This window comes from Lissotriton vulgaris, chromosome 2_2 (assembly GCF_964263255.1).
Source record: "Lissotriton vulgaris chromosome 2_2, aLisVul1.2, whole genome shotgun sequence".
Lineage (NCBI taxonomy): Eukaryota > Metazoa > Chordata > Amphibia > Caudata > Salamandridae > Lissotriton > Lissotriton vulgaris.
The window spans coordinates 244450725-244478426 of record NC_141688.1 but is presented as its reverse complement, the minus strand read 5'-3'; the positions used below and the strand labels follow the sequence as shown (position 1 = coordinate 244478426).

The following is a 27702-nucleotide window of genomic DNA, read 5'->3' as shown; positions in this document are numbered from 1 at the left end:
GAATAGCAAAGCTGTTATGATAACAGCAGAAACCCAAACTGAGTCTCCTCCTGAAAAGGTTGGTGGGGCTGTGATGGCCACAGCCCAAACTCAAACAGATATGTGTGTTGTGAAGCCTGAAATGATGGATCACTCCACCCAAACTGAGAGCATGGAGGAGGAAGAGAAATCTCCCCCTCACCAGACAGTAGGACAGGATCAGCCTCCTCAGGGAACTGATCTTACCCCTGATGAAGGAACTGCCCCAGAGGTTGTTAGGCCTGGCCTGGCAGAGCCTCTGATGGCAGTGGACCCTTCTCAGGTGGGATCCAGTCTGGAGCAGGTAACCTGCCCCTCTCTACCTTGCCTCAGTCAGCCCAGGGCTGCAGAGGACAAGAAGGACAGTGAGACCCAGAGGGCCCCCTGTCAAATAAAGCACCCCCATCAACAGATTAGGGGCACCAAAACTAGTAGGCCTAGTAAGGTGAAAACTTTAAAAACTCCTGAGGGAGCCCCCTTAAAAACAGTTAGGGACCTCCCACAGATGGATTCTGTTGGGCACAGCCAAACCTGGGACCCAAAGGGCCCAAACCTGAACTGTCCCTCCAGCAAGCCAAACAGAGGGACCCAGCCTCCAGCTTTAGGTAGCCAGAGGTTGACCCTGAGAGCTCAGTGCAACTCAGTTGAAGAAAGAAAGGCACACATGGTTGAAGATAATTGGAGGAAGTTGAGCCCAAAAATAGTGGAGCCTCACTTCAATACTCCATATCCAAACCAGCCTTTAACTTTGCATAAACACACCCAAGGTAGTGATTCCCTATGGTGGAGACCCTCTAATACCCCTAGGGTGAGGGACTGCTTAGTGGACCATGAGACAGGGGGTACCCATGCTAGTGCAGGTACTTCCTTATATGGCCACTCAGGCAATAAAGGCTTACCTGGCCAAGGATAGCCTTATCTCCTTTCGTTTGGGGGGGGGTTATGTAGGAAGGTGGCTACCTGACTATGGTTACCCCAGATTTTTTGCCTTGTGTTTAGCTGGTTTTCGACTTAGTTGGCCTGGTTCCCTGCTAATCAGGGCCCCAGGCTATCTGCTCTCTCTGTAAAATGGATTCCATGTACCCTAGGTGCATAACTAGATTGGCTTGGGTCACCTTATCAGCCCCTGTACAGAGCACTATAGGTGCCCAGGGCATAGGTGCATCCAAGGCCTACCAGGGGCTGCAGCATATCTTTTGCCACCCCTGGCTGGCTATCTAAAATTGACGCAACTGGCTGATCACTCAGCTGGGGCAAGGTGGTGTAATCACCCCTTGCTTAGATATAGTATGCCTATATCTAAACCTATCTGGACACATATAAACCTGTGAGCCACTCCTATGGCAGGCCTTAACAATCCTGAAGGCAGAGTGCATGGTTTAATGTGAGATGGTGCTCTAGCATGAGCTGAGCCTGTCTGCAGCTGTCGGGACCAATTCCCTTAGCTGTTCTGGGATAATGCCAAACCATATACTATTAAGTGCATTATAATCCTCGCGGTTATATGTCAACTTTGGTTTGGCTTTATCAAAACATGTCGTGTAAGGTGTCATACGATTTGGAATACTACCCCCTCGCCAGTCCTGGCGACGGGGGTAGCATTCCACCCCTCTAGAGGGGACGACATGTTACTTTTGCTAAAACGCGGTTGATTTTTAAAAGAGCCTCAGATCCACAAAATGGATGCTTCTGCCACAGACACATGTCTGACCTCCTGCTGCAGACCGAAACTCAGCAGAGGAGGCCTGGACAAAGGATTTCCTGTCACAGGGAGGTGTGACACCACCCCAGACAGGAGATAGTGGATTGTAGCAGGGAGGTTTGAATGAAACCAGACAGTGCCTGGGGAGCACAAGGCTTCCCCTTGCATAATCCGGTCAAACCGGTTCTGGGGCAGCCCAGCCCCAGCTCCAGTGAGACCTGGACAAAGGAAAGGGGGTGTAACCACCCCCCTTCCTGGTCCCACCCATAGGGGAGGGACCTAGCAGGAGATCCACCCCTCAGATTGGAATAAGAGGGGGAGCAGTGCCAATGCAACTCAGATCATCCTGAAGAAACATAAGAAACGAAATCTGGACCCTTCGACTTTCTACACGACGTGAGAAGACTGAAGAATCTCCCTTGTGGTCAAGGAGTGACCACCCTGTGCAAACAGGCACCATCCAGCCCTCGACCCTTGCTTTGTTGCAGTTCCCGCCGGAACTCGAGCGACAGAGATCGACGAGATCAAGCTTGCCTGCCTTCTACCTGCCCGATCCACAGTCCCTGCAGAGCTGAGACCCGTGGAGGCGACCGGAAGCGTGGGGCACGCCATCTTGAAAAGGCCACGAGACGCTGACCGTGCAGCCCACGAGTGACCCTCGAAGCTGTACACCGGGGTTTGAGAAGCCCCAGCCCCGAGCTCCACTTGCACCAAAGCTCACCCCTCCACACTCGACGAGTGCTGCGTGGGGCCCTTCTGCCTGTGTGTGCTCGACGCGTTGGCCCGGTCACTTGCCAGCTGGCTTGTGGCCCCTGTGCCGACGAACTTCGAAATACGACTTGCTTTTCTGGTTGCTCCAGATCTGCACCAGCTCCTGTAAAAAGGAGCACCCACTCTGACCCTCCTGGTTCGAGTGATAAGCAATCTCCCGGTTCCGCGTGGATTGCTTTTGCCAAGTGCTGTTTGCTACAATCTTCAAGCCGACGGTGCTGACGGCGAGAGCCTACGTGGGACAGATCGTGACCTGCTCCTGGACGTCGCAGATGCCCCAGAGCCCACGTGACAGCGGAGAGAAGCCTATCGACAACCGCCTGATTGCGCCCGACATTGCCTGGTTCCGTCCTGGTTCCACCCTGGTCACTGCTGAGTGACCCAGACTCTGTCCCCTCTGCTTTCAGGTACTTTTCTACTTCGATCCACCCTTGGATCGCACCGGACACTTCTGCTTCACAGCGCCTGCAGCTGCAACAGCTCCAAGCACCAAGAACCTGCGTGACAGAACCCGACGCCACTTCGACCCTCTGCATCCACGGCCTGTGGGTGAGGTAACTTTGCAACGCCGGTGTCCTTACACTGGCACACACCTCTAGGGTCTGTGTCTGAAGTTTTGTGTTCCTAGGTTCAGCGGAAGTATCATTTAATTCACTTTAACTAACTTTTACGCACCATTGACTTTACATTGGTGCGCGCCGCACTTTCCGTGCTGCACCCGTATCCTGTGGGCTACTCCCGACTTCTTCATTGCTTGTCCTGACTGCTCCCAGCGAATCTCTAGGCCCTAGGCCTAACCAATATTCGATAAGTGTTACTTATACCATTTTTTTAGTATATGGTCTGAGTGGCCCCCCGCCCTCAGCCATAATTGTGCCAACTTTATATGTTTAACAGTGCTTTGATTTAACGCTTGTGCCCCTTTCCTCATAAAGAGTACTGGGGAGTAATTTAGAAATAAATACATATATTTTTACAATATATACTTGTGTGGTGTCCTTTCATTTGATTACAGGATTGTATGTGGTAAAACAGCTCGCTTAACACGACCTCTTAAGTTTAGCCTTTAGGCTGCTTAGTCCATGCTACCACTAGGATAGCTTGTCTAACAAGGTTGACTTACAACCAGACATCTTTGGGGTTTGTTTGGACTGATACCCAGTGGTTCCAGAATTGGAAACACTACATATCAGGCCAACTTCTCACACCGACGTAGCGCTCCTCGCGGTCGCCGCCGAACCTGTGGATTAACTTTGCCTCGACGTCGTGTAGCTCCCGTGTGAGTTACCCTGTTGCTAAGAACTGTGTTTCCAAGAAGAAGATTTGCTTGATACTAAAAGACTTTTGTGCTAAAGAAGAAACTGCCTTTGAACTATCCTTTTTCCTTCCCAACGTATTTATTCTGATTGTGTACAGTTTTGTCGTTATTTGGTCTTGTGCTAAGCCTTATATAAAAATACTTATTTTTATAATACTACTGTGTCGTGTCCATTTGTAGTGTATTCACTGTATTACTGTATGTGGTCATAATTGCTTAACGCACAGCCTCTGAGATAAGCCTGTTCTGCTCTGCCAAGCTACAAAGGGGGTGAGCAGGGGTTATCGAAGGGTGTGATCCCCTTGCCCTGACTAGAAAAGGAGTGTCCCTATTTGTCAGAAGTGCATACCTCTGCCAACTAGAGACAGCCGGTTCTAACACTAAGTATAAGAGATTAAGAACTAATTAAAAAGAGAAATAAGAAGAAGGGAATAAGATGAGTTAACATATATAGTGAAATGAGAACAAAACAAACAGGTGAAGAGGGAATGAAAGAGAAAGAAAGGAAGGATTATGAAAGAAAAAATAATGTAAAAGGAGAATAGCAAAAAAGATGGAAGAAAAAACTAAAATGAAAGATTGGAAAAACTAGAAATTTAAATGAGAAATAAGAAGAAGGAAATAGAATGAGTTACCAGATATAGTGAAATGAGAACAAAACAAATAGGTTAAGAGGGAAAGATAGAGAAAGAAAGGAGGGATTAGGAAAAAATAAATAATGTAAAAGGAGAATAGCAAAAAAGATGGAAGAAAATACTAAAATGAAAGATTGGAAAAAATAGAAAGGACAATAACCAATCGAATAACAGAAACAGATTGAATGAGCAGTAAATAGGAACAAAAAAACAAGAGAAAATATAAAAAAGGAATATCAGAATAGATGAATGAGATCATAGCAATGAAACAAAAAGAGTAAGAAGGGAAAGAGTGAAAGAAATAGAAACAGAAAGGAAAAGGGAAATAGAAAGAAACAAAAGATGGAGTAAGAATGAAAATGATGACGAGAACTAAAAACTGGATAGATAAAAACAAAGACAGAAAAACGAATGGAAGAAATAGATAGAAAAACGAAGCAGAAAGAATGAACATACGTAAGAAAGAGGATGAAGAGAATTGAATGGAGCATTAGAGAAAAAGAAATAACAGAAAGATATAAATAAAGAGGATGTGGCGCACACAGGGAAGCAAGAAAGAGTGAATGAAAGATAGAAGAATATAAGAAAGTGTTGGGAATTTGCCCCTTCTGCAGGCTCGCTCCAGATTTAGATCTTCACTACCCTTGTTTTGCTGAACCCATTTTTGTTGGCAGTAGGATTCTGCACACTTTACTCCTGCTAATATTGGGATTGATATTCACTTTTCTTTTTCTGACTGCAAAGTGAGGGAAGTTCTATGTGACAATCTTGGTGGGGTACAAAGAGTGTGAAAGGAAAGGCTGTAGCGTGTTATTTTTTTGTAAGACATTTTCTATTCATTGTTATTGGTCATTTCTAACTGTACATACAATAACATGCCAAGACTAAACAATGCAACCATAAGAACTGTAACTGCTGAGTGCTCACTCATTGACCAGAGCAATCACCTATGCCAAGTGAAGTACACCCATCAGCCCTCTGTAGAGGTGTATCCCAGTACAACAGTTGTGTTTCTGTGAACATGGAAGACAACGTTTACCACGCATCCATTTCAACATGGTACTATTACATTGTGGTTTTCACTACGCAAGTCGTTACATCGATTTGCACTTGAGGGCGCTGTAGACTAAGGAATAGTGTAAATTATTGTTTCCAACACCTTCCCTACTGTATTTAGTCTGGAGTTGGAATAGTAATTAGACTATTCCTAAGTCCAGCGCAAGTCAATGTAACGACTTGCATTGTGAAAACCGCGATCTAACAGACTGCGTTGAAATGGTCCTCGTTGTATCGTCATACATCCGTGGACATACCAGGGTTCTCTATCAGAGTCACATGATCCATTGTCAGCTCCTAGGTTCACACTCATGTCACTCAGTCTCTTTGCTCTTCCTTCCCGCCCACCCCTGGAGGGTAACCTATGTGTGTCACCAGTGAACCCAGTCGATTGTGAGTGCGTACTCTATGTGTTCCCCTCCCCATTTGTGTCCTCTAGCTAATTAAAAACTGTCCCCCATGTCTCAAGATCGTTCTGTAACTTCTCACACCTGCTGGCCTACATGTGCACCCCTGTTGCTAGTGCTCATTCGGTCATGTCTTTGTACCACAGTGCAACAGAGGGGGACCTATTCCTGAACCAGCCTATCGCCACCAACCTTTTAGCCAAAGCCAGAACCAACTGTAGGAAGTTCCAGGGAATCTTCCAAATCTTTTGATTGTTTTATGACCCCCAGAAGACAGGATACTAGTACCGCCTCAATGGCGGCGCCTGTTACGGTACGCAGTGGCTGCACCACCACTGTTCAAAATGCATGCAGTGAAGGACACGCCCATGTCAAATGTAAGAAGGAAGTGTCATTCACCGTTCACCTATAACAAGCCTTGTTCCTGGCCATGTACATCTGACAGAGCTTAACAGTGGGTTAAGTACGTGAAGTGGACATAATTGAAGTATGTGAAGTGGACATAATTGAAGTGTGTCAGTGGGAATCTGGCGTTGCATTGGACCTGTTTCATGAGCATACAAGCCATTTGCCACTCCTTATTGAATAAGGGATCTTTGAGATCTTTTTTCCAGGCCCTTGGAGCCTTGAGTTCACTCCTGACAGTCACTTCTGAGGGCCTTATAGAGGAGTGACACCAGGTGTTACGTCATCTCAGTAGGCAGTATGACCTGCAATGTTTCTGTTTGCCGAGGTGTGTTAGGGAAGTCCGTCCAAATTTCCCTTACTGTTTTGGCTGTCTTAGCCTACTAGAGGAATTGACCACCCCCCAAGGCAAAGCCCTCTCGAGCTTCAGCGGTGAGGTACTCTCCTGGGTATGAGTCTCCCAATGTTCACATCCTCCCTCCCTCCACTGCACAACCCACATGTCTGCACTAATACAATTAAATGGCAGGAATGTCCACATAACTAGTTCTCTGGCGAAGGGGAGTTTCTTCAGCACTCTGCTGATCACCCTCTCCCACAGCGCAGCGACCGGACGAACCATATATGGAATGTGCCTTGCTACCCTCAAATCTCTCATGAATAATTCCATCAGCGAAAGATCACCATAGGTACCACATAGTACTAATTTCTCCCAAATTGTCTTCATCTCCCGCCCAATGAGCCGCGTGTTGCAGCTCGGTGACATAGTAACCGAGCTCGTGGTCAGATACTCCCATGCCGCCCTCCGATAGGTCAAATTTAAGTAGCGGTAGTGCCAACCTACTTCTCTACCCAAACCAATGCAATCATAAGTCTGTCTAGAATACACAAAATGTAAATACCTATAAATGAACTGTACACCTACTTCCAAGTTTATCAGTAGTTAGGAAAGCACAAATAAAGCAAATTTTTTGTAACTCTGAAGTTTGATGGAAACAAAGATTTTTATATGATTAAAACTAATAAGGCACTTTTACTTGGCAATTTGCAAACGATATTTACTGAAACCCGATTTCCACACATTATCTTAATTCAATACTTTTGAAAAGCAACTTAACCCCGAGGACATCATCATCAAACTGCACACCTACCACTGACACAGAGGAAACACTCACTAAGGAAGACACCACCTCAATCATGTCTACTCCGGAGCCCCCACAGACCCAGTTTCACACCATATCTACAAACTAGGAGGACCTGTGATAAGCAAATTTCTCCCCCAGATCAACAACTTCTACATCAAGTCTGCAACTTTCCCAGAGGAGTGGAAGCATGCTGCAGTCACAGCCCTCCTTAAAAAACCACAAAGTACTAAGCTACTTCTAACCCTTCTCTCTACTACCTTACCCAGCAGAGGTGAGGGTGGAAGGAATCAACTAGCCAACCACCTGCAACTCAACAATCTTCCCGACCACTACTAATCCAGCTTTTGTAGCAACCACAGTATGGAGATAGCACTTATCGCTACCACAGATTAGATCTGCACTCTTCAAAACTGAGGAGAAACCACAGCACTTAAACTGCTGGGATTCTCAGCAGCATTCGACACCATGTCACACCTCAGCCTCATCAAAAGATTACAGGGTCCAGGCATCCAGCCCTCTAATGGATATGCTACTTCATCACAAGGAGAACACAGTGAGTCAAGACTACCCCCTACACATCGGAGCCCAAGGACCTGATCTACGGAGTCCCTCAAGAATTATCCTTCAGCCCCACCCTGTTCAACATTTACATACCACTACTCGCTGACGTCAACAGATCCCACTGAATTTTCATCATCTCCTACACCAATGACAACTCTATGTCAGACAGGTCCACCATGAGCAGATCCAACTTCACGGAATGCATAATCCACATAACAGAATGGACGAGAACCAGCTGCCTGAAACTCACCTTGGATTTGACAGAAGTGCTGATCTTCAGGAACAAGAACTTCCCCTAAAACTCCACATGGTGGCAATCAGAGCTCGGTCCAGCTCCATCACCCATGAACCATGCACGTAACAGAAGCATCATGCTAGATGACAAACTCAACATGGCTGCATAGGTGAACACAGTCAGCTGCTCCAGACTCCACAATATACGCATCCTCAAAACAAATCTTCGGATGTATTCCAAGAGCACAGACATACCGTCACTCAAGGCCTAACCATCAGCACACTTGACTATGGCAAAGCACTCTATGCTGAATTTGCCAACTACCTCCTCCACCATCTCAAACCATCCAGACTAGTCATGGAGCTTCCTCATTAAACTCACCTCTCGCCTCACCTCAGAGATCTCCACTGGGGGCCGATACACAAATGCTGCCAATTCAAACACCTCACGCACGCACAAGGCACTGGGCCAGCATCCCTCAACTGCCGCCTAAACTTCCACCAGCCCACCAGACACCAATGCTCTGCCTTTCTCTCACACAAATACTCCAAACATGAAAAAGCAGAAGGCCTAGTTTTCCCATTCCTTGCACCCAAAACATGGAAAGACCTCCCTCTGCACTTTAGGGCCTCCTTACTTGCTTCTGGAATTCTGAAAAAAGCTGAAAACATGGCTTTTCAACTAACACCCTGCAAATGATCTTCACATCTGCTCCAGTGCCTGAATACCCCTCGGTGATAAGTTGCGCTTTATAAATCGTGATAACATATGTGCGCTATATATTTTTTATCAGTATGTTTGTGTAAATGTAGTGCCCTTTTCCATGAAAAAATGTACTGTTGTAAATGACAGTGCTCTACTGAACGTAGATTTAGCAATATATTCGCAACAGTGTGCTACCAAAATGCACCACCAGCTACATACCACATTCTTACCACTCTCCTGATGAATATATTTGCTTCACTTTGTCAGCAACTAGGATGTTTCACAATCCCTATGGCAGTGATGTAAAATGTTGTCACTAGATTCATGCTAGCCTGGCTGATGAGGGGTGAGGCCCCGCAACCGGTCCCAGGATGCTTATTTCTGGTCCAGAGAGGACCTGGCATGGCAATTCGGGCTGGACTATTTCCAAGAGGCACAGGGTCAAGACTGATTTACATATGGCTGGATCCAAACTGGAGTGGTATGGTGAGCAAAAGAACGATAGATTGAACCCAAATCTATTGACTGGAGGTGAATGTTTGATTTGCTCTGCATTCCGTCCATCAACTGTGTGTCTTTTGTAAAATTGATGTCAGTACCTACACTCTGAAAAAAGTCTGCATCACTGGTGGAAAGGTGTTGAACTATGTCCAGTTTTAAAACAAACCCCTGCAGGTATTCCCTAGCAAGACTCTGGGTAAACCTTCTAGTCTTTTCTTACTTGACAACGTTATTTCAAAAAGAATGTGCTACTAGGTGTAATCATACACAATCAATCCAGTTGTGGATGACTTTCAGACATAAATTGAGAAACATGGTTGTGACATAAGGGATTTGTATTGAATCGTATGCCCCACGTACACACTCTATACACTTTCCCGTGTTTGTCACATGTTTAGCCCCCAAAAACTAGATAGAGATAAGAGTATTCTAGTTTCTGATGTTATGATGCAAAAGTCCAACGTTGTTGTATATAAATGTGTTTGTACATAAGTATTTCATGTACTGTCTATTGTGAATGGTCATAAGTATTTTTCATGTTGTGTATGTTATTTTGAAAAATGTGTGTCTCTTCACATCTCATGACACTAAAATCTTTTTGGAAAATATAAACAATTGCAAAGAAAGGAATGGTTTAATAAAAATTCCATTCAAACAGAAAAGATAGTGTTCTGTTTGTTGCTCAAAAATAATAAGAGCATAATGTCAAACAGAGCCAGGTTCTACTTTTTGTATTCAATTTAGTACAGCCCTACCTGGCTCTGGTCTTTTGGGCCTATCCCTCCCAGCGTTTGTACTTTTAGAAAGTTGCCATTTTTCTGTCTAAGCCAAATGTGCCTTGTTGCCAGTGTACATGGTCTCCTGACTGTTGATGGTTCCCCCATTGGAAATGTGGATTGGTACCAGATAGTAGACAAAGGAACTGGGTGAAGAGGGGGCTGGACCACTGCCTTGATAGCGCTACGTGAAGCAACCAGGAGGCTGGACCCAGCCCTTACTGAAGAAAAAGAAAAAGGCTACCCTGCCAATGGCAGATGCAATTCACACCTGGTGTGCCTGCCTTTTTTCCACTAGAAGGGCTGGAGCAAAACCCAGGCTAAAGGGAAGAACTGACCAGAACCAGTTTAGGGTTAGGCAGCATAAACGTAGCATGCACAGAACCAGAACTAAGTGCACTCCTGGACCCATGCAGTCTCAGAAGGACTACCCTGTTATCTGAAGCCTGAAGGAAGACTGGACCTGCTTCCCTTGAGCTCAAGGCTGCAAAAGTGACTCCAAGGGTCAGCTGGGTACACGGAAACATAAAGCTTCCAGACCTGACCTGGTCCCCTCTGCTGACCTTTGTGGGAGTGAATCCTGACACCCCAGCGCTGTCCTCGGCGCACCTAACCATTGGATGGAGTCAGATTGTACCACTCCCTGTTAATTGAAGGCTTCAACAGATCCAATGCAGTACAACACAGAGCCCAACCGAGTCATGCTGTGCCTGGCAGCACGCTTCACGGGACAAGACGTCGAGTGATTCAGAGCCCTGCAGAGCTGTCCCCTGCCGCTCTCGACTGGAAGCTTCACCTGGAATCAGCGCACAGCGACACAGAGACACAAAGTCCTGTAGATCCGCATGACGCAGTTAATCAACGAAGGCTCAACTTAATCTGGTGCAGAGTCACAGAGAGTTATGTAGTTCATCTGAAAGCCTCTTAGTATCCAACACAATGCAACGCACAGCCCTGCAGAGCTGACATGCACGTCTTCGAAGGTATAACTTCCAGATGACTGAACCTGGTCCTGTATCCATCCTAAGCTATATCATGGTCAGCCAGAACTTGCGACTTTGTGGCAGTTGGCGCAACCAGATACCCGCCGTTGGCACTTCATGACTTACATTTATTTATAAAGTGCTGTATCACCTAGCAGGCATCCTGACACTGTGGCACTCAGTGGTAAAAAAAAAGAATGCAACCTTACATAGCTGCTAGATACTGGTTAAGAACAGCCAGAAACCGTCCTTTAATTTTGGGAAAAGCCATGTTTTAAGCCCAGTTCTAAAGTGTAAGAGATCATCAGTGGATCTGAAGGTCTCTGGTAAATCATTCCATAGTTGAGCTGTATCAATCATGAACGTCCCCACAGCCTAAACAATTGCAATCTAGTGGCTGAGTCAGTTTTGCGCAACACTAACTAACATTAGTCATTTTCCAGATTAGATGGCTCAAGGGAACAAGGGAAAAACGGCCACTCACGTCCCCAAAAATCCTCTGTAAACAGAGAATGCAACAAGATAAATGTTGTCCCCGAGCACAGATCAACAGTTATCAATAGTTTCAGAAAAAAAAAGAAGAACCAAATTAAAGTCTTTCTCTTTAACAGTTCTTTAAATAGTTCCTTTTTATTTTCTTTTATCTTTTTTTCTTTCTCTTTAAGTAATCAGAAGATTGCCATTTCAATTTTCATAATTCATTCAGTTCACATAGAATGTAGCCAATAAACAGAAACAATGCCAACACGTGTTTCGTCACGGGAAACAATCACCTGATGACTTCTACAGGGCATAAAGGAAATTCTTTCACAGGTACACCAATGTCATTCCAAGTTGTTATCTATTACTCATGTAGTACTATATCTTTAGGTTCAATTATTCTGTATATGTGGTAATCTATATCTTCCATCAATACGCTCAATCACTCAGTTTGACTCCACAGAGTTTGAATCACAAAAAAACAGCGAATACTACTCTAAGTAGCCCAAAATGTGCAAGTGATGGCATCTCAGATGCCTAGAGATGAGTTACTCTGGTTATGGGTGAAAAGGTGGGTCCTGCACGAAGGCCTCTATCTTATATGGGGCATATTAGCAACGGCCAGCGATAATTATCGCTGGCCGTGCTTAGCGATTATCGCAGGCTATCTCTGCTTTTTATCTCCTTGGTAGCACGTAATTAACAATGCGTTACTCCAGGGTGATAAAAATTCCAGAGATAGCGGTGGGATCTCCCTTTTGCAGGGAACAACGCTGCAAAAGGGTGATAACATTGCTGATACGACCCACAGGGTTTTATCAGCACAATCCACCCCCTATGTTAGGGGTGGCTAAGTCAAGAATTTAGCAGACGTTAGTTTTTGGAGAAAACAGCAGTTTTCTCCAAAAACTAATGTCTGCTAAAATGCTAGGGCATCCTTGCTGATAGCGCAAAGCCGCGCTATTGATGTCCTGACATGCACTGTATGTCAGGAACGCCCACTTTGCATCTCATTAGAAATGCAAAGGCAGGCATAGTGCAAATGGGTGCTAACATGCGAATATGGATGTTAGCACCCTCTTGTAAATAGGGCGATTTTTTATCTCCGCTTTTTAAGCCAAAAAAGCAGCGATAGAGCCCTTGTAAATATGCCCCTTAGAGATTAGTGTTTGGGTCTGTCTGACTCATTTAAAAGAGAACATTGGGGCAAGACTAAGACGGAGGTTTCTGAGATTTTCAAATAATAGCTGTCTCTTGTCAGAGCAGTTCGTACTCTTTCCAATGGGAGGCAAGAATGGCCCTACATTGCAATTACGTTATGAAACATTCTCTCAGAGGACATTAGGTTGGAAATTTAGGACCCATTTTACAATTTGGGGAATGGGGTAATACATAAAAAAAAAATTGACAGATTACCCACCGTAATACAAGTGCTTTAAATCCTATGGTCCATGTAATATGCACAAGAGGCATCGTCACATTTGTGACAGAGCATCACATGTGCCATATTTGAAATCAGGCCCTTATTTTGCTAAGCTCAGAGCTATCAAATCCAGTCTATTTTCATTGACCTGTTTTTCATGGCCTCCCATTCCCTGATGCGGGCCTCTCAGTGGCATGCACCTAGAGATGTTATGAATGTATAATTCATCATTTAAAATGTCTTCCATATTTGTATTCATCAGAGGCTGAATCGGGAGAACGGGGAAAAGAGACTGGATGAGGGTGGAGCGAGACAGGAGAGAGAGGGAGACAGAAGAAGGAAAGCAGGACTGAAAAGTGAGACAGGAGAGAGAGGGAGACAGAAGAAGGAAAGCAGGACTGAAAAGTGAGACAGGTGGGGATGAAAGATGATTGCGAAGCATCTGACGGAGTGAAATGTGAAGGAAGTGATACAAACTCGTGAAAGTAAATTACGCCCGAGGTGTCTTGAAGTTATTGGTGTTAGAAGGAAAGTGAGAAATGGAGAACGAATAAAAAAGGTAGCAGGAATTTGTTTTTGCTTGTGGTGTTCGTTTTAAAAGCCTTGGCATTACTTCATTCCCAAGACCTTCCAATTTTAGTGGATAAGGGAACGATACAGAGAGGTCATTTGCTCAGAATCTCAAATGTGGTCAAGAAGGCAACCAGGGTTAGTAGTCATATTGCACAATAGTCACCACTTTGTCCTCAAACAAAAGCACCAAGTAAAATCTTGCTAGGCTATATAGAAAGCAGGACATTTACGAACGAACTACCTTTGAAAAACTGGTAGGTTTTTGGTCAGAGTAGGCACATGTTGATGTCCAACTAATGCAACAAGCAATTTTTTAATAAGATTTAGTCAACCTTCACCTAAAAAAGTGAGTGCAGAAGAATACATTGGTTATGGTTACAATGCATCCATCGATGACACACATATCATACACATCTTGGTGGCGACCTTCAGCTTTAGCGAACCATGTTTAAGGACTTTATCCAAGAAGTTCCTTATCCTTGCTCAACTAGACCACAGCATTAGGTGAATGCATTAGGTTAATGCAGTCAGTCAGTCTTCTGCCCTGCTTTCTTCCATAATCCAGCATATAGAGATTTCAGTAGTGTGCATAATCCTTGGAAAAAACAGGCACTCCAGAATCTCCAGTTATATAAAATCCCTTCACTGGCTAACTTTTGATGAGAGATGCATTTGTTAAGTTCTTTGCAAACATGAAAAGGCATTAGTCAAACCGTCCACTAATTTTATGTCCATCTTGCAATTCTCTCACCAAAATACTTCATTCCAGGTAAGCCCACCTCTTGACAGTTCCTAGGTTTTGTGAAACTCACAGTGGTGGTCGGACCGTACATAGCTTGGAATGCTTGTTATTCCCGCCTGTGCTCCATCACCCACTCAGCTGTGTTTCACAAAATTCCCAACTCATCACTAGTTAATCCTCCGTCTTCTCTTACTTCTTTAGTTTACCACCTATTCCAGGGGTAATTCCACATGTTATAAGTTTCTAAATTAATTCAAAACACGGTAATGTGTTACTAGATGCTTGGGTGTCAATATCCCCTGCGTGTGAAACTGCAATCTTGACTTTTATTTTGACTAGGTACAGGCATCTCACCCTTCATTGTGCCCATGTTGTGGATACAGCTGCTGACAGCCAGCCCCATGACTACCCAGGGTGAAAGTGCACAAATGCTGCACCTGAGAAGCCTGTATATAGCATTTGAATGATAACCACCCAAACAGGTTTAGAAAACTTAAACAGTTTATCCTCATGCTGTTTAGAAAATGTATTTAAAACTTGGATTCAAAACACCTCTCTTCCATTTTCAAGTTCTTTTTCACCAAGGAAGAGAGTGCTCCTGAAATCAGCCTGACAACCACTTTCACAGAGGTGGGAAGACATCAGCTAAAGTCTTCACATTTTGCTGGAGCAATCGAGTGATTGCCTGAGGTTTCTAGAATCCTGTCTGCGAGAAAGGCCACCTTTTCTGAATGCAACAGCTGTTGCTTCATCTATTTCATCCAGGTCACTGTCCTTAATTGTGGATGATGCCACAGCCTCGTCAGGACAGGAGCTTCCACCGTGTGGGTGAGAGTGTAAACCACATCTGCTGCACTGCTAGAACTGCAGTGATGACTAGCAGGCAAAGTGGAGGCTTAGCCTGCACCTGAGCCAAGAGACCAGCATGCACAGAGGAATCGGCTGCATCACCATAATACTTTTATTTAAGTGTGAACCTGTAACTTGTTGGGGACCCCAGTCCTGGGCTCCAGAGTATAGGGGAGAGAGAAGATACCGAAGGGAGGGGGCGGGGTGGAGGTCGGAAGTAGCGACTCACAGATGAAAATCACTAACAATATACCCTGTATTATGTTCCCCTCAAATGTGTAGTATTTAGTTCTGCTTTAAGATTAAATAACTTGTTGTTACTTAAAAGATAAGCAATCGGCTGGACAATACGTTTTTGTGTCTGTTGGTTAACTATTGAGTTCTTGTCACCCACAGTATCGCCCTGAGAAGGTTGTGATTGCTCACCTACCCTACCTTGACATTCAAGTGCAGAAAGGGCTGTACGTGGCCAGGTTCCAAAGCCAGCACACCAGTGAAAATTACCTAAACCACCACGGCTGAGGCTCAGTAGCCCCTGTTGCTTCCTTCAGAACAGGATCTGAAACTCTATATATTGCTGGTGGACAGCTTCAGGCTGTTTCTGGATAGTGGTTAGGATGGCGCACTGGTTTGGAGCGCTTGAATTTTTAGAAATATGTATAAGATACAGTTGAGACATATGCATGCTGGCAGGAGAAACTCATCCTTTGATACAGGATAACATTACTACCATTGATTTCAATAACAGCAATGAGGGTTGGGCTAAAATAAATGAAATTCTGCAGTAATTAGATTGTGATGCAAACCTGCAAATTCTGATATCTGTTTCTGCGAAATACAGATAAAAACAAGACAAATGCAGCGGCTAATCTCACAGCAAATCATGAACCATTGTGCGATTACTGACCTGCCCTCTTCAAACACTGAATAGTTAATGACGGAACGGATGAGCAGAACTTTTTCCTGAATGGGCTGCCATCAAATCAATCAATCATATTGGTCTAATTAGGAAGACCAGTTCTTACTGGCTGATTGCAGTCAATCAAAACTGCGAAACACCAGGCTCTATTAGATTCTCATTGGCTGATTTAGCTAGTCTCGGTTTTTAGATTCAACTGAATGGTTGATGTCAGCCCAATCATGATAAATGGGCAACCTGCAGAACCCTTAATTGTTTTGTTGTCAAGGACTAGTGGTCCACCTGAAAACAAGCATTTTCTGTGTTTTTTAAAAGAGAATTTGCTTCTTTCTTCTCATCAGCCTGGCAGTCCCTTCTGGGCTATATATGTGTTTTTTGCCACGGAGGACCTCCGTAAGCGAACAAAATAAGGCTGACATTGCCTGCTTCACATCTCTAAAAACGATTTCACCAATCTTCAAATAGAATTTGTTTTTGATTGGAATGCACTTAAAATGATGTAGGAAACACTGTAACAAATGTAATAATTATTATTACGGTAATGCATCAAATAATAAAATAATATTAATCCCTTGGCTGCGGGGCATATTCTCCTGCTGTGCTGGGAGAAGGGGGGCACGCACAGCTCCCCGGTGCTCAAGACGAGCTCAGCTTGTCATGAGCCACGGTTCTCGTGTGCTCATGACTAGCTGAGCTCGTCACGACCACGCCAGTTTAATGGAACGCTCAGCACAGCAGGTAATTAGCCCCGCATGTGAGCATTCCACGACTCATGACGAGCTCAGCTCGTCATGAGCACACGGGAACCATGGCTCATGACGAGCTGAGCTCGTCATGAGCATGGGAAGGGTTAATAATAATAATAATAATAATAATAGACGTTACACCTATATAGCACAGTCTGCCATTTGCCTGGTATCGGAGCACTGATAACTGGTGTTAAATATTACCAAACTCATTGGTACTCCTTTTTTCAACCTCATAAGGATGGAAACCTGACTCGTCCTCCCACTCAGATTGAATATAGGTCTCTATATTGGATGCAATAATAAACTGAGCTGTCTTGCCATAATGACTACGGCAATGCACTCTACACCAGCACCACCCGGAAACTTCAAAAGAAACTGCAGAACATACAGAATGCCTCTGCCAGACTCATCCCGAACATTATACGCCACAGCCAAATCACTGGCCACCTGCGAGACCTTCGCTGGCAACCTATTAACAAAAGTATTACCTTCAAGCTCCTCACGCATGCCTACAAAGCCCTACACAATGCCAGACCCCAGCCACTGCCTCTCCTTCTAAACTCCCATTAGACAACTCGGCTCTGCCGCAGTGACCCTGGCCACTATCCCATGGATCCGCAACACCTCGGCTGGAGGAAGGTCCTTCTCCTACCTCGCTGAGAATACCTTGAACTCCCTGCCTCTGCACCTCAGCATTCGCCATCGCTGCCACATTTCAGGAAGAACATCAAGACCTGGCTCTTCGACTGAACCGCAATTCCTACCCCCCTCAGCGTGTTGAGACCCTCACAGTGAATAGTAGTGCTTTATAAGAATCTTGATTGATTGATAACCGCACACAAAAAGTAACACTCTCCTTTTAAGGTTCCCCTTTACAATGGGATTTTTGCATAGCTTTAAATGGGGTGAGCCATAAGACCTGGCAGTAATTAAAAATCTACTTTGAAACAAGTCCCTACTGAGCTATATATTCATATTGTTATGTTTACTGGCATAAACACTGAACATGCAGAAAAGATCGAAGATATTTTCCCAGGGCCCCACCTTTCATGTGGCCTCTAGTAAACTGAGTTTTGGATTTCGGGGGCGAAGGCCCTTCTCAAGCAACAACCATAAATCCTGTCAGGGTGAACCACAAAAGTCACTAAATACACTTGTGCTAAACCATTTGGTAGCTTGGCACAAAAGCAGTCAGGCGTAATTTGAATCAACGAGTTAGGTATTTATGTGGTACGCAAACAGAAAAAAGTGAAAATAAAACACAAGGAAAATCCCACACCAATAATATGGGGGCTGCGTTTTTCCGCAGCTGACTCTCGTGCACAATTAAATAATAGGTTTCAAAAGCACCATATCTTACTTTTGTGGTACTTTTTACATAATCAGTGACCCTAACCCACACGTATAAGGGTGCACAAGTACTTGCTAACATTGTGTGACAAACAGAAGATTTTGCAAGTTTCAAAAACACTAACGAACAGGAAGCACCTACTAACCTCTTTCACGTAGTTTTGTTTATTTTACTAGTATTACCCAATTAGCAAGTTTAGGATTATAGTTGGAAAAAACTGATATCTCGGGTTTGCTTGTGGTAAAATGCTTTACTTGCATTTAGCCAACATAGCTAGCAAGAACAAAACTCTTAAGAGAGAACGCAGAAATGCCGCAATAGCTCAGAGCCCGCCTTGATATGCTGCTTGTCCACGTCTGTCTCCTATGCAGCCATAATTTCATTATGCACCACTTCTCTGGGCAGTAAAACATTTGTGTATTGAGCACTGCGAAAATATCAAGTCCTTCAGCACCTTTGTTACGAATCAGCAGGGCTAACACACCACAGCTTCAGAAGGATAGTAAAAATTGCCATTATGCATTTATATGCTGTATGGCTAATGTGTGCGTTTACACGGGGGGGGGGTGGCAGGGATCATTAACACCTGGACACATTTTCATACTACAAACAAATAAAAGTTCAGTAATACCCTTGCCACTGCCAGTTTAATAATATTTTTATTGATAATAATGGCTCACCTCAGGCATGCTCTTTTTTCAGGTGCCCCTTTGCTCTGTGCTTGCCGCCTGTAGCTCTGGTGTTACATTGAGCGCACAGACAGAGCAAGGAAGGGACACGCGCTTCCGGCGTCCGAACACAAATCTCCTAGCAACCCTCGACCTCTCGAAAAATGTTTTGTCGGGTGTTGTAGTTCATGTGTTTCCCGTTTGCTGTGATACATATTGCTAACGGTGCATAGTAAAAGACTACAATACCCATGATACCTCAATGCAACTTGACGTCGACGAGTTCATTAGAAAACGTCCCCTCCCATCTTCCTGGGTGGGACGTGGGAGAAAGATTTCTTTATGCATTTTTTTATATAGCGCGAAGTATACCCGAAAGTGTCAGAGCGCTTTACAGTAGAACCAGGGCTTTAAGTGGGGAAAAAAAACTGGGGGTGCTCTAAAAGGGGCGGGGCACACCTATTAAGGGGGTGTGGCCTATCCCTGCAGGGGCGTGGTCTAAAGCAAGTTAACGAGCATGTGTGCCTATGAAAACCCCTCCAATTAGCCTACCTTTGGAAAACTTTTTCTTCAAAGGATTTCACTTCCTCCTACAAGGCAGCTCACCTAGCATGACGTCTACACTCTGACCCATGATTTCACTGCCCTCCATCGGGAGCACAGTGTAGGGCACTCTTTCCAGCCAGGCAGAAGGACACAGTAGGGAAACTGAGCCCACAAACCCTGTGTGAGACACTTAAGGGGATAGAAGCCTGGAAGGAAATTAAAGGCTGTGAATCTCCATTTTTGTGGCACTAACGATTCCTGCATGGAGGTCGCGCACAAGCATTTTCATGTACATTAATGACTATTTACACAAATTCTATTTGAGCATAAAAGGTCCCGGAGCCGCACTCTGCGGGCAGCGTGCGTGTGGCGGTGCTTGTGTCATTAACAGGGATAAAAGCCCTGTCGTCGAGGTGTGGCACAGCCGTGATTGATTGTATTGGGGGGTGGGCGGCACTGCTAAATGATGTGCGAAATACCGGGCCTTTGTAGAGCCAGAGCGTGAAGGAGGAGACAGGGTTTGTTGTGCTGTTGGAGTCGGAGACACTGTCATAGCAGACACATTCTCCTGATTGCCCCTAGAGAGCACTGACTGCTGCACTAACATTCCCTGCACGTTTCTAGGCGCTATTCGATTTTCAGTAGTATAAAATTGATTTATCATTAAACATGCCATAACTATTGTATTTGCAGTCCTAAAATATATTTTTAAAAACGTATTCTGGCCCGAAAATAGAGCCCGATAGAGACCCGTTTCGAGGCTCTCTAAAAATAACTGCCGGTGCTCAGACCCGGACAGACCCGGACAGACCCGGCCCACTTAAAGCCCTGAGTAGAACCAGTTGCATTACATAAGGATGTCAGAGTACGTGAATTAAATAATGACAGGAAACAGAAGAACTCTAAACTCATATAAGAATGGTAGTAAGTACTTACGTCTACTACAGATAGTGGTTAGAGTTACAAACATACAAGTTGTAAAAACATTCAAGATTACGTTTTAAAAAAAAGTTAAAGCAATTATGGTTTGATAAATATATATTTCATATTTACAGAGCATGATCTTCTCGGGCCGGTGGTGGTGGGCGTAGGCGGTGAGCTGGACGCTAACTATGGAAGGGGGGGGGGAGGTGGATAGCTCGGCGCTGTAGAGGATGAAGGCTCCATAGCTGGGGGGAGGAGGGGGGGGGGTTAATCTCCCTCAAAGGAACTCATCGCTGTGGCTGCAGGTGTTTTTAAAAAAAAAAAATCTTTTTTGTTTTATGCGTTTTATATAGCGCGGACTGTACCCAAAGGTGTCAGAGCGCTTCACAAAAGGAACAGTAATGGTACATGAGGAGAAACTTGCAAGTGAACAAATTACAACAGCAAACATTAAGTTACATGAGGCAAAAGTGACAAATGTGAGCAAACAAAATACAAGAGGTAGCAAACGTTACAATATAGGAAGAAAAAGTGACGTGTACAGGTTACAAAGGTATACAAAGTACAAGTAGCGGTATAATACTGCAGTAAATGGAAGACCCTCAAACACAAGAATAATCGTGTCGTAGGCAATGGTGGCACTTGTGCAGGTATCTAAAGCAAACAAAATGTGAGAGGTAGCAAACAGTGTGTTACAAGAGAAAAGTGACGTGCCCATGTTACAAAAGAGTACCAAACACAGGTAGAAGGATAATACTGCAATAAATAGCAGACTCTCAAACACAAGAAAAAACGTTTTAGTCCTGGTGTTTGGGCTGTATCCAGGAGGTATTGAGGGTGATGGAGCAGGGGAGGGGAGCCAGCCGACCAATCCACAGCCCCCCCCCCCCCCCACACACAACAGCAGCAAAAGAAGAGGGCACAAGCCCCTTGTAACTCACCTCAGCGGGTACTGCTGTGCTGTCTACATTAAATGAATTCGTATAATTGGCAGGGATTCATACTCAAAGTTTAAGCTACTAAGGGTGGAAACCTGCTGTCTCCATCTCAATCACGCTAGCTAATACTACACAGCAATCACTGTGTTAGGAAAGTACGAATATGCCAGACTTAGCACGTCGATGTAAACCAAGAACATCAACTTCTTGAATTTTCTATACTACATTTTAAGTAGTGCTTGCGTTATGTTAGTAGTTGATTGTCTCGTACGGAATTAGTATATCCTCTACTGTCTCTGATACATATCTATGGCGTGTGACAAATGGGCTTTGTGTATTCACCCTAGAAATCCACACACAATTGGATCTTAGGGATGAGTTGATGGGCCATCCTGGCAGGATGGAAGGGAGGAGCTGGACCCAGCCTCACACCTGAATACGCTGCGTCCTGTCTTTTTGTATTTAATACATTTTTATTGATACAAAAAAGATATAAGTGGAATATACATTTGGCAGCTCTTATATACAGTCCATTTGTGAGTACACGCTTCTCTTTGGTTTCCCCCAAGTGTGGGAGAGAAAGAAGAAAAAGAGAGAAGAAAGGGGGGGGGGTTGTTGGTTTTAGTTACTGGGCTTTATTCAGCTGCTCATCGAGTGGCTCCCACATGCGTTATTTTGAGTTGTGCTCCTTTGAGAATTTCCCAGTGATGTTATCTGCCCCTCTGAGGAAGGTGACCCAATTAATCCATGTTTTAAAATTTGCTTTGGCAGTGTTTTTACCAGTACGTCAGGACTATTTTTAGGGCTGCAGTGAGGAGCCGGTCCAGTAGGTCTCTCTCTTCTCTGCTGTTTAGGCTTGCAGTCACGTGTTCTGTTGCTAGGCTTACAAAGCTTATTGTTAGGTCTGCTTTGAGCATGTCGTTTAGGAATGTGTTGATCTGCGTCCAGAACTTCTTAACTTTCACGCATTTGAAGATGAGGTGCTCCAGAGTGCCTTCTTCTTTCTGGCAGTTCCAGCAGTTGCCAGACTCTGTGATGCCGATCTTGTGGAGCCTAGATGGGGTCCAGTAGGCCCTGTGGAGGAGCCAGAATTTTGTTTGTGCTAATTGTGGGATTACTTTGTTTGTTGTTGCTGAGCCCCACATTTTGCCCCGTTCTTTTTCATTTAGCTGCCTGCCTAGGAGTTGTTCCCATGTGTTGGTTATTTTCTTGTTCAGTGACAGCGTGGAAGGGCTCAGGAGCTTGTATATCTTTGCAGTTTGGTGGCCCGCTGAGTTGAGAGTTTGCATGTATTTGATAATGCTGGGTTCTTCTCTGTGTAGATTTGCTTTGGTTATGGCTGTCTTGATTTTAAGAAAGTTGTAGAGTTCTTGGTTTGGGAGTCCGTGTAGTTGCTGCAGGTTTTGAAAGGTTAGCAGTGTTTGCTTAGTTTCCAGATGTTTGGGAAGGCAGATTCCTTTCTCTATCCATGCATCATTGTGCATTGTTGCTCCTTGGTAAGTTACTTTTGTATTGAACCAGATCGATTCCCAGGCCGTACCATTCAATTTCCGCACCTTGCGTCTGTCTATTTTCATCAGAGCTTCCCTGGTGTGTTTCAGTATTGGGTTGGATCTTTGGGAGTGTCTGTTTGCTGTTAGAAGAGCTGCTGGGTTAAGGCCTCCCAGAATGTCTTTTTCCACCTCTAGCTAGATTGGTTTGTATGTTTGGGTGTCATCTACCCAGGAGATCCCTTGCCTTGCCAGGCAGGCTGTTTGGTAGGTTTTGAAATTCGCCAGGTTGAGACCTCCAAGGTCTTTAGTTAGTCTCAGTTTTTGTAGGCTGATTCTGGGCTTTTTGTTTTTCCATATGAAGATGTTGATTAGTTTGTCTAGTTTCCTGTGGAAGGTTTCTGTCATCGGGATTGGCAGCATGCTTAGCGTGTAGTTGATTGCTGGCGTTATCATCATCTTGATAGTTTCTATCCTGCCCCACCAGCTTATGTATTTTGGAGACCATAGCTCTAGTCTTTCTTTTAGTTTTTTTCAGCATTGAGTCTTCGTTGTGTTGTAGCGTGGATGTTAGGTCTCTCCCAAACAGCAGACCTAGGTATTTGAGTGGCTTTGTCTGCCATGCCAGTCCAGAGCCCCCAAGGACCTCTCTTGTGGTGTGGACATTCATCGGCTTGCACTCCGATTTGTCTTTGTTGAGTTTGTACCCTGAGGCTTCCGCATATTCTCCTATTGTGTCCATGAGTGCTGCTATTGACGTAGATGGGTTCGTGGTTGTGATGAGGATATCATCCGCATATGCAGCGAGTTTTACAGTCTTCTCTTTGACTTTGACACCCGTTATTTCAGTACTGTCTCTGATTCTGGCTAGTAGGGGTTCTAGTGCCAGCAGGAAGAGTCCCGGTGAGAGGGGACATCCTTGCCTGGTGCCTCTGCCTAGTGTAAGCGTTTCGGATGTACTGCTGTTCACCACTATTTTAGCTTTCGGTCCGTTGTAGAGGGCCATCACCATGGATATGTATTTCGCCCCCAGGCCAAATCTGCTCATGCAGTTCCTTAGGAACGGCCACAAAACTCTATCGAAGGCCTTCTCATCGTCTAGCGCTATCATGACTGCCTGTTCGCTGCTCTGTGTGGTGTGGTTGATTAGATGGCACAATAGCCTTGTGTTATCTTGCGATAGCCTGTTCTTGATGTACCCCACCTGCGAGCTGTGGATGATGTTTGGCAGGACTTTGTTCAGTCTATTGGCCAGTATCGTCGCATAGATTTTACAGTCACCATTTATTAGCGAGATTGATCTGTAGTTCTGCGGGTGCTGTGGGTCTTTCCCCTCCTTGGGGATTATTGTGATGTTAGCTTCGCTCATGGACTCTGTCATCTTGCCGTTCTGTATGCAGGCAGAGTATGTTTCTGCCAGTAGCGTTTTTACTTGCTGGCCGAAGGTTTTGTAGAACAGGCCTGTGTATCCATCCGGCCCTGGTGCTTTGTTCTGTTTTAGCTGGCTGATTGCTGCTTCAATTTCCCCTTCTGTTATGTCAGCTTCCAGCGAGTCTCTTTCATCTTCTTTGAGTTCTGGCAGATTCGTGTTGTTGAGTAGAGTGGCCCCGCCGTCACTACTTAGGCTCTTGTCTTCGCTATATAGTTCCTGGTAGAACTGCCTGAAGACTTCTAGTATTCCTTTGTTTTTTTGTTTGAGACTTGTTGGTTCGGTCCGTTATTGCTGCAATTGTGTGTTGCCTTTGTTTTGCTTTTAGGTAGGACGCCAGTTGTTTCCCTGCTTTGTTGGCAGCGCACAAGTTCACAGATTTGAATTTTGTCAGCCCTGAGCCTGCTCTCATACTCAAGATCTTGTTCAGCACGTATTTCTTCTTTGTGAGCGTAGTGAGTGTGTTCTTGTCTGTTATGTTTGCGCAGTGCCCTCTCTCCAGTGTTTTTATCTCCCCCTCTATTTCGGTGATTTTTTTATTCCTCCTTCTGTTCATCCTCGATTTGATGTTCATCAGTTTCCCTCTTAGGGTTGCTTTGAGAGCGTCCCAGATGGTGCTCTTACCTACTTCGCCATTATCATGGTGTTTGAGGTAGTCTTTTAGTGCGTCCTCGATCTCCTTCACGTTTTCTCTGTTCTGCAGGATATCGTCGTTTAGTCTCCATCGTCTCGTTGGAGTTTCATTGTGTTTGCCGCTCAGTGTGAGTGATATGTGCGCGTGATCTGAGAGGGTTATCGGTGCTATTTCCGTTTCCTCTATTAGGTGTGTGTGAGTGTTGGACATCAGTATGTAGTCTATCCTACTGTAGGAATTGTGTGGGTGCGAGTAGAAAGTGTACTCGTGTGCAGTTGGGTGTTGCAGCCTCCACGGATCTGCGAGGTGTTGTTTGATGCACAGGTCTTTCAGGGTGTTGCTGTTGTGAGAGTCATGGCTTGGTCTGTTTGGGTACCTGTCTGTAGCCTAATCCATCGCCTAGTTCATGTCCCCTGCTACTAGCACAAGGTCGTTTTGCGGTATGTCGGATAGTTTGCTGTCCACCTCTTGCCAGAACTTTTTATCTTCAGAGTTTGGTCCGTAGCTGTTGGCTACATGTATTCGGTCGTCTCCTTTCAGCAGGCTTGTTACTAGTATGCGTCTGTCTTCGTCTGCGTTTGTTGTTTGTATGGTTAGGTTGGCCCTCCTGCTCAGTATGGTTATTACTCCTCGTTTCTTTCCTTTCGCCGGCGAGCGGAGTATGTCCCCTATCCACTTTGCTTTGAGTAACTTAGCTTCTTCTTCTGAAAGTTTGGTTTCTTGCAGCGTATAAATGTCGCCTTTTAGTTTGGCAAGATGGTCGAGTATTTTCCTGCATTTGATCGGATGGTTCAGGCCTTTAACGTTCATGGACACCACCTTTAGGTTTGTGGTAAGGCTAGCTCTTGTTGTGTTGTTCATGGTGGTCTAGTACTGTCACTGATGTCATTGTTTCCTTTTTGTCTTAGTGCTGGCCTGTATGTCCATTTTCCGTGGCACTCCTTATGAGCCCCCTGGGAATTGGAATGTGCAGTGTGGGATGATAGGTGAGGAAAAGATATAGCAAGAAAGAGAAAAGGAAAATCTTGTTACACAAATGCGTACTGTATCATTAGCCCTCCTGTCCACCTGTCCCTCCCATCCCCCCTGTTCACCCCCTTCCCCCCCTCCCTACCACCCCCGCCTGTAGAGAAATGGGTGTGCGACAGCAGGGGTCCTCCCACTTCCTCCCCCCCCCAAGTCTCTGTCTCTTCGGCCTTTGAGTCATTGCATAGTCTGTATTGGTGATTTGATGCATACGCAATTTCACAGAGTGAGGAGGAATGGGAATGGGAAAGACAATCAAAAGGATACGGCTGTTGTGATTTTTCCCTTCTTCTTTCTCCCCGTCGTTGTCGGCGGCTTCCCTTGAGGTAGATGCGGTTGAATGTATGTGTGTTTGTCTGAGGTAGTTGTGTTCGTTTGAGTTCCGTTAGTGTTGGATTTGTGCCTTCTTCATTCTTCCTCTCCATCGGCTCCATCTGAGGATGCTCTTCGCTTTGCTCCTGGGCTTTGTAGCTCCATTTCTTCTGGTGCCGGGCCTTGTAGGTATCTGTGTAGGTTGTTGGGGTCGTCAAAGATTCTACTTCCGTGCCTATCCGTTATTCTCATTTTGGACGGGCCTGCAAAGGTGAAGGTAATGTTTTTCCTGCGCAGTTGTTCTCGCAGGGCTAGGAAACCTTTCCTCACTTCTACTGTCAGCCTGAAGAAGTCTTGGGTGATTGTTACCTTCTTCCCGTTAATCACCATTGGGCGTCCTTTCCTGGCCATGGCGAAGATTGCGTCTGTGTGGTTATCTCTTAGTGGCTTGCATATTATTGGTCTGGGAGCACTGCTGTTCACTTGTTTCTACGCTGGTATACAGTAGGCTTTGACGATTTCGAGCGGCCTATCAAAACTGAGACCGGTCAGCTTGGGGATTATGGTCTCTAGCATTAGGGCCCATGCCCCTGGTGTGTCCTCTTCCTCTTCGGGCACTCCTAGAAGTCTTACATTTCCTTTGCGGCTTCTGTCCTCTTGCTCCGCCATAGTTCTCTGTAATGCTGTGGTCCTCTTTATCTCCAAACCCAGGTCCTTGTGTGTCACACTAGCGCGGTCTTCCAGCTGGCTAATTCTTTTCTCCTCCTCATCGATTCTGCCGTTGGTCTTGCTTTGCTCGGCTCTGATTGCTATCAGTTCCATCTGGATGTTGTCTACTGTTTTTTTTGTGGCCTTTGTTAGATCATTTCCTTCCGTTATCTTCCTCAGTAGTGGGTCAAGTGTTATAGTTTCGTTGCTATGACCGTCACGTTCCTTTGCCGGCGAGTCAGGGGTCTCGTTCTTGCTCTTTTTTTGGTCATTTGTGACTTGTTTCCCGTCTTTCCCCGCCATGGCATCGAAGCCTCTTCTGACCTGGTGCGTTTGAGGTCTCCCTCCCTTTTGTTGGTGTTTGGCGGCTTCGGGTTTTGGCCCCTTATCTTCTTTGGCGCTTTGGTTGTTTGGAGCTGTCAGGGTGCTGTCCCTGAACCTGGGCAGCCACCTTACGACTCTGGTTTTAGTCCTAGACTCCGCCAGCCTCTTGCGATATCTCGCCTCTATTCGTCTTGGTGTTTTGCGACGTGGCCTCCTCCCGCGGCTGCTTCCGTTCTTATATGCTTCTTATATGTTTCCCCCTTTGGCGTCTTGCCTTCTCTGTTTGCTGTTCGCGGTGCTGTTCTGGCCGGCTGTCTCTTTCTTGCTTACTGCCGCCTCTGTAGCTTCTGTTGGGGCTCTAAACCAGATGGCTGCGCTTTAACGCGTTGTTCAGTTTTC

General features: G+C 45.2%; 2 protein-coding genes across 4 annotated transcripts in view; one reads left to right on the top strand and one right to left on the bottom strand.

The window, feature by feature from the left end:
* The window catches only part of LOC147729286 (intraflagellar transport-associated protein-like), a 262017-nt gene extending 242905 nt beyond the window's left edge, over window positions 1-19112 (bottom strand). For 2 of the 3 annotated variants that reach the window (XM_086959599.1, XM_086959601.1), the window contains exon 1: window positions 18985-19112. In XM_086959599.1, coding sequence (XP_086815725.1) covers window positions 18985-18993 — 9 coding nt within the window. In that variant the 5' untranslated portion in view covers window positions 18994-19112. The remainder of the gene's footprint in view (window positions 1-18984) is intronic. The other variant, XM_086959600.1, reaches the window with a different exon arrangement.
* LOC147729285 (V(D)J recombination-activating protein 2-like) overlaps window positions 1-27702 on the top strand; it is a 62588-nt gene that overhangs the window by 22237 nt on the left and 12649 nt on the right. The window lies entirely within an intron of this gene.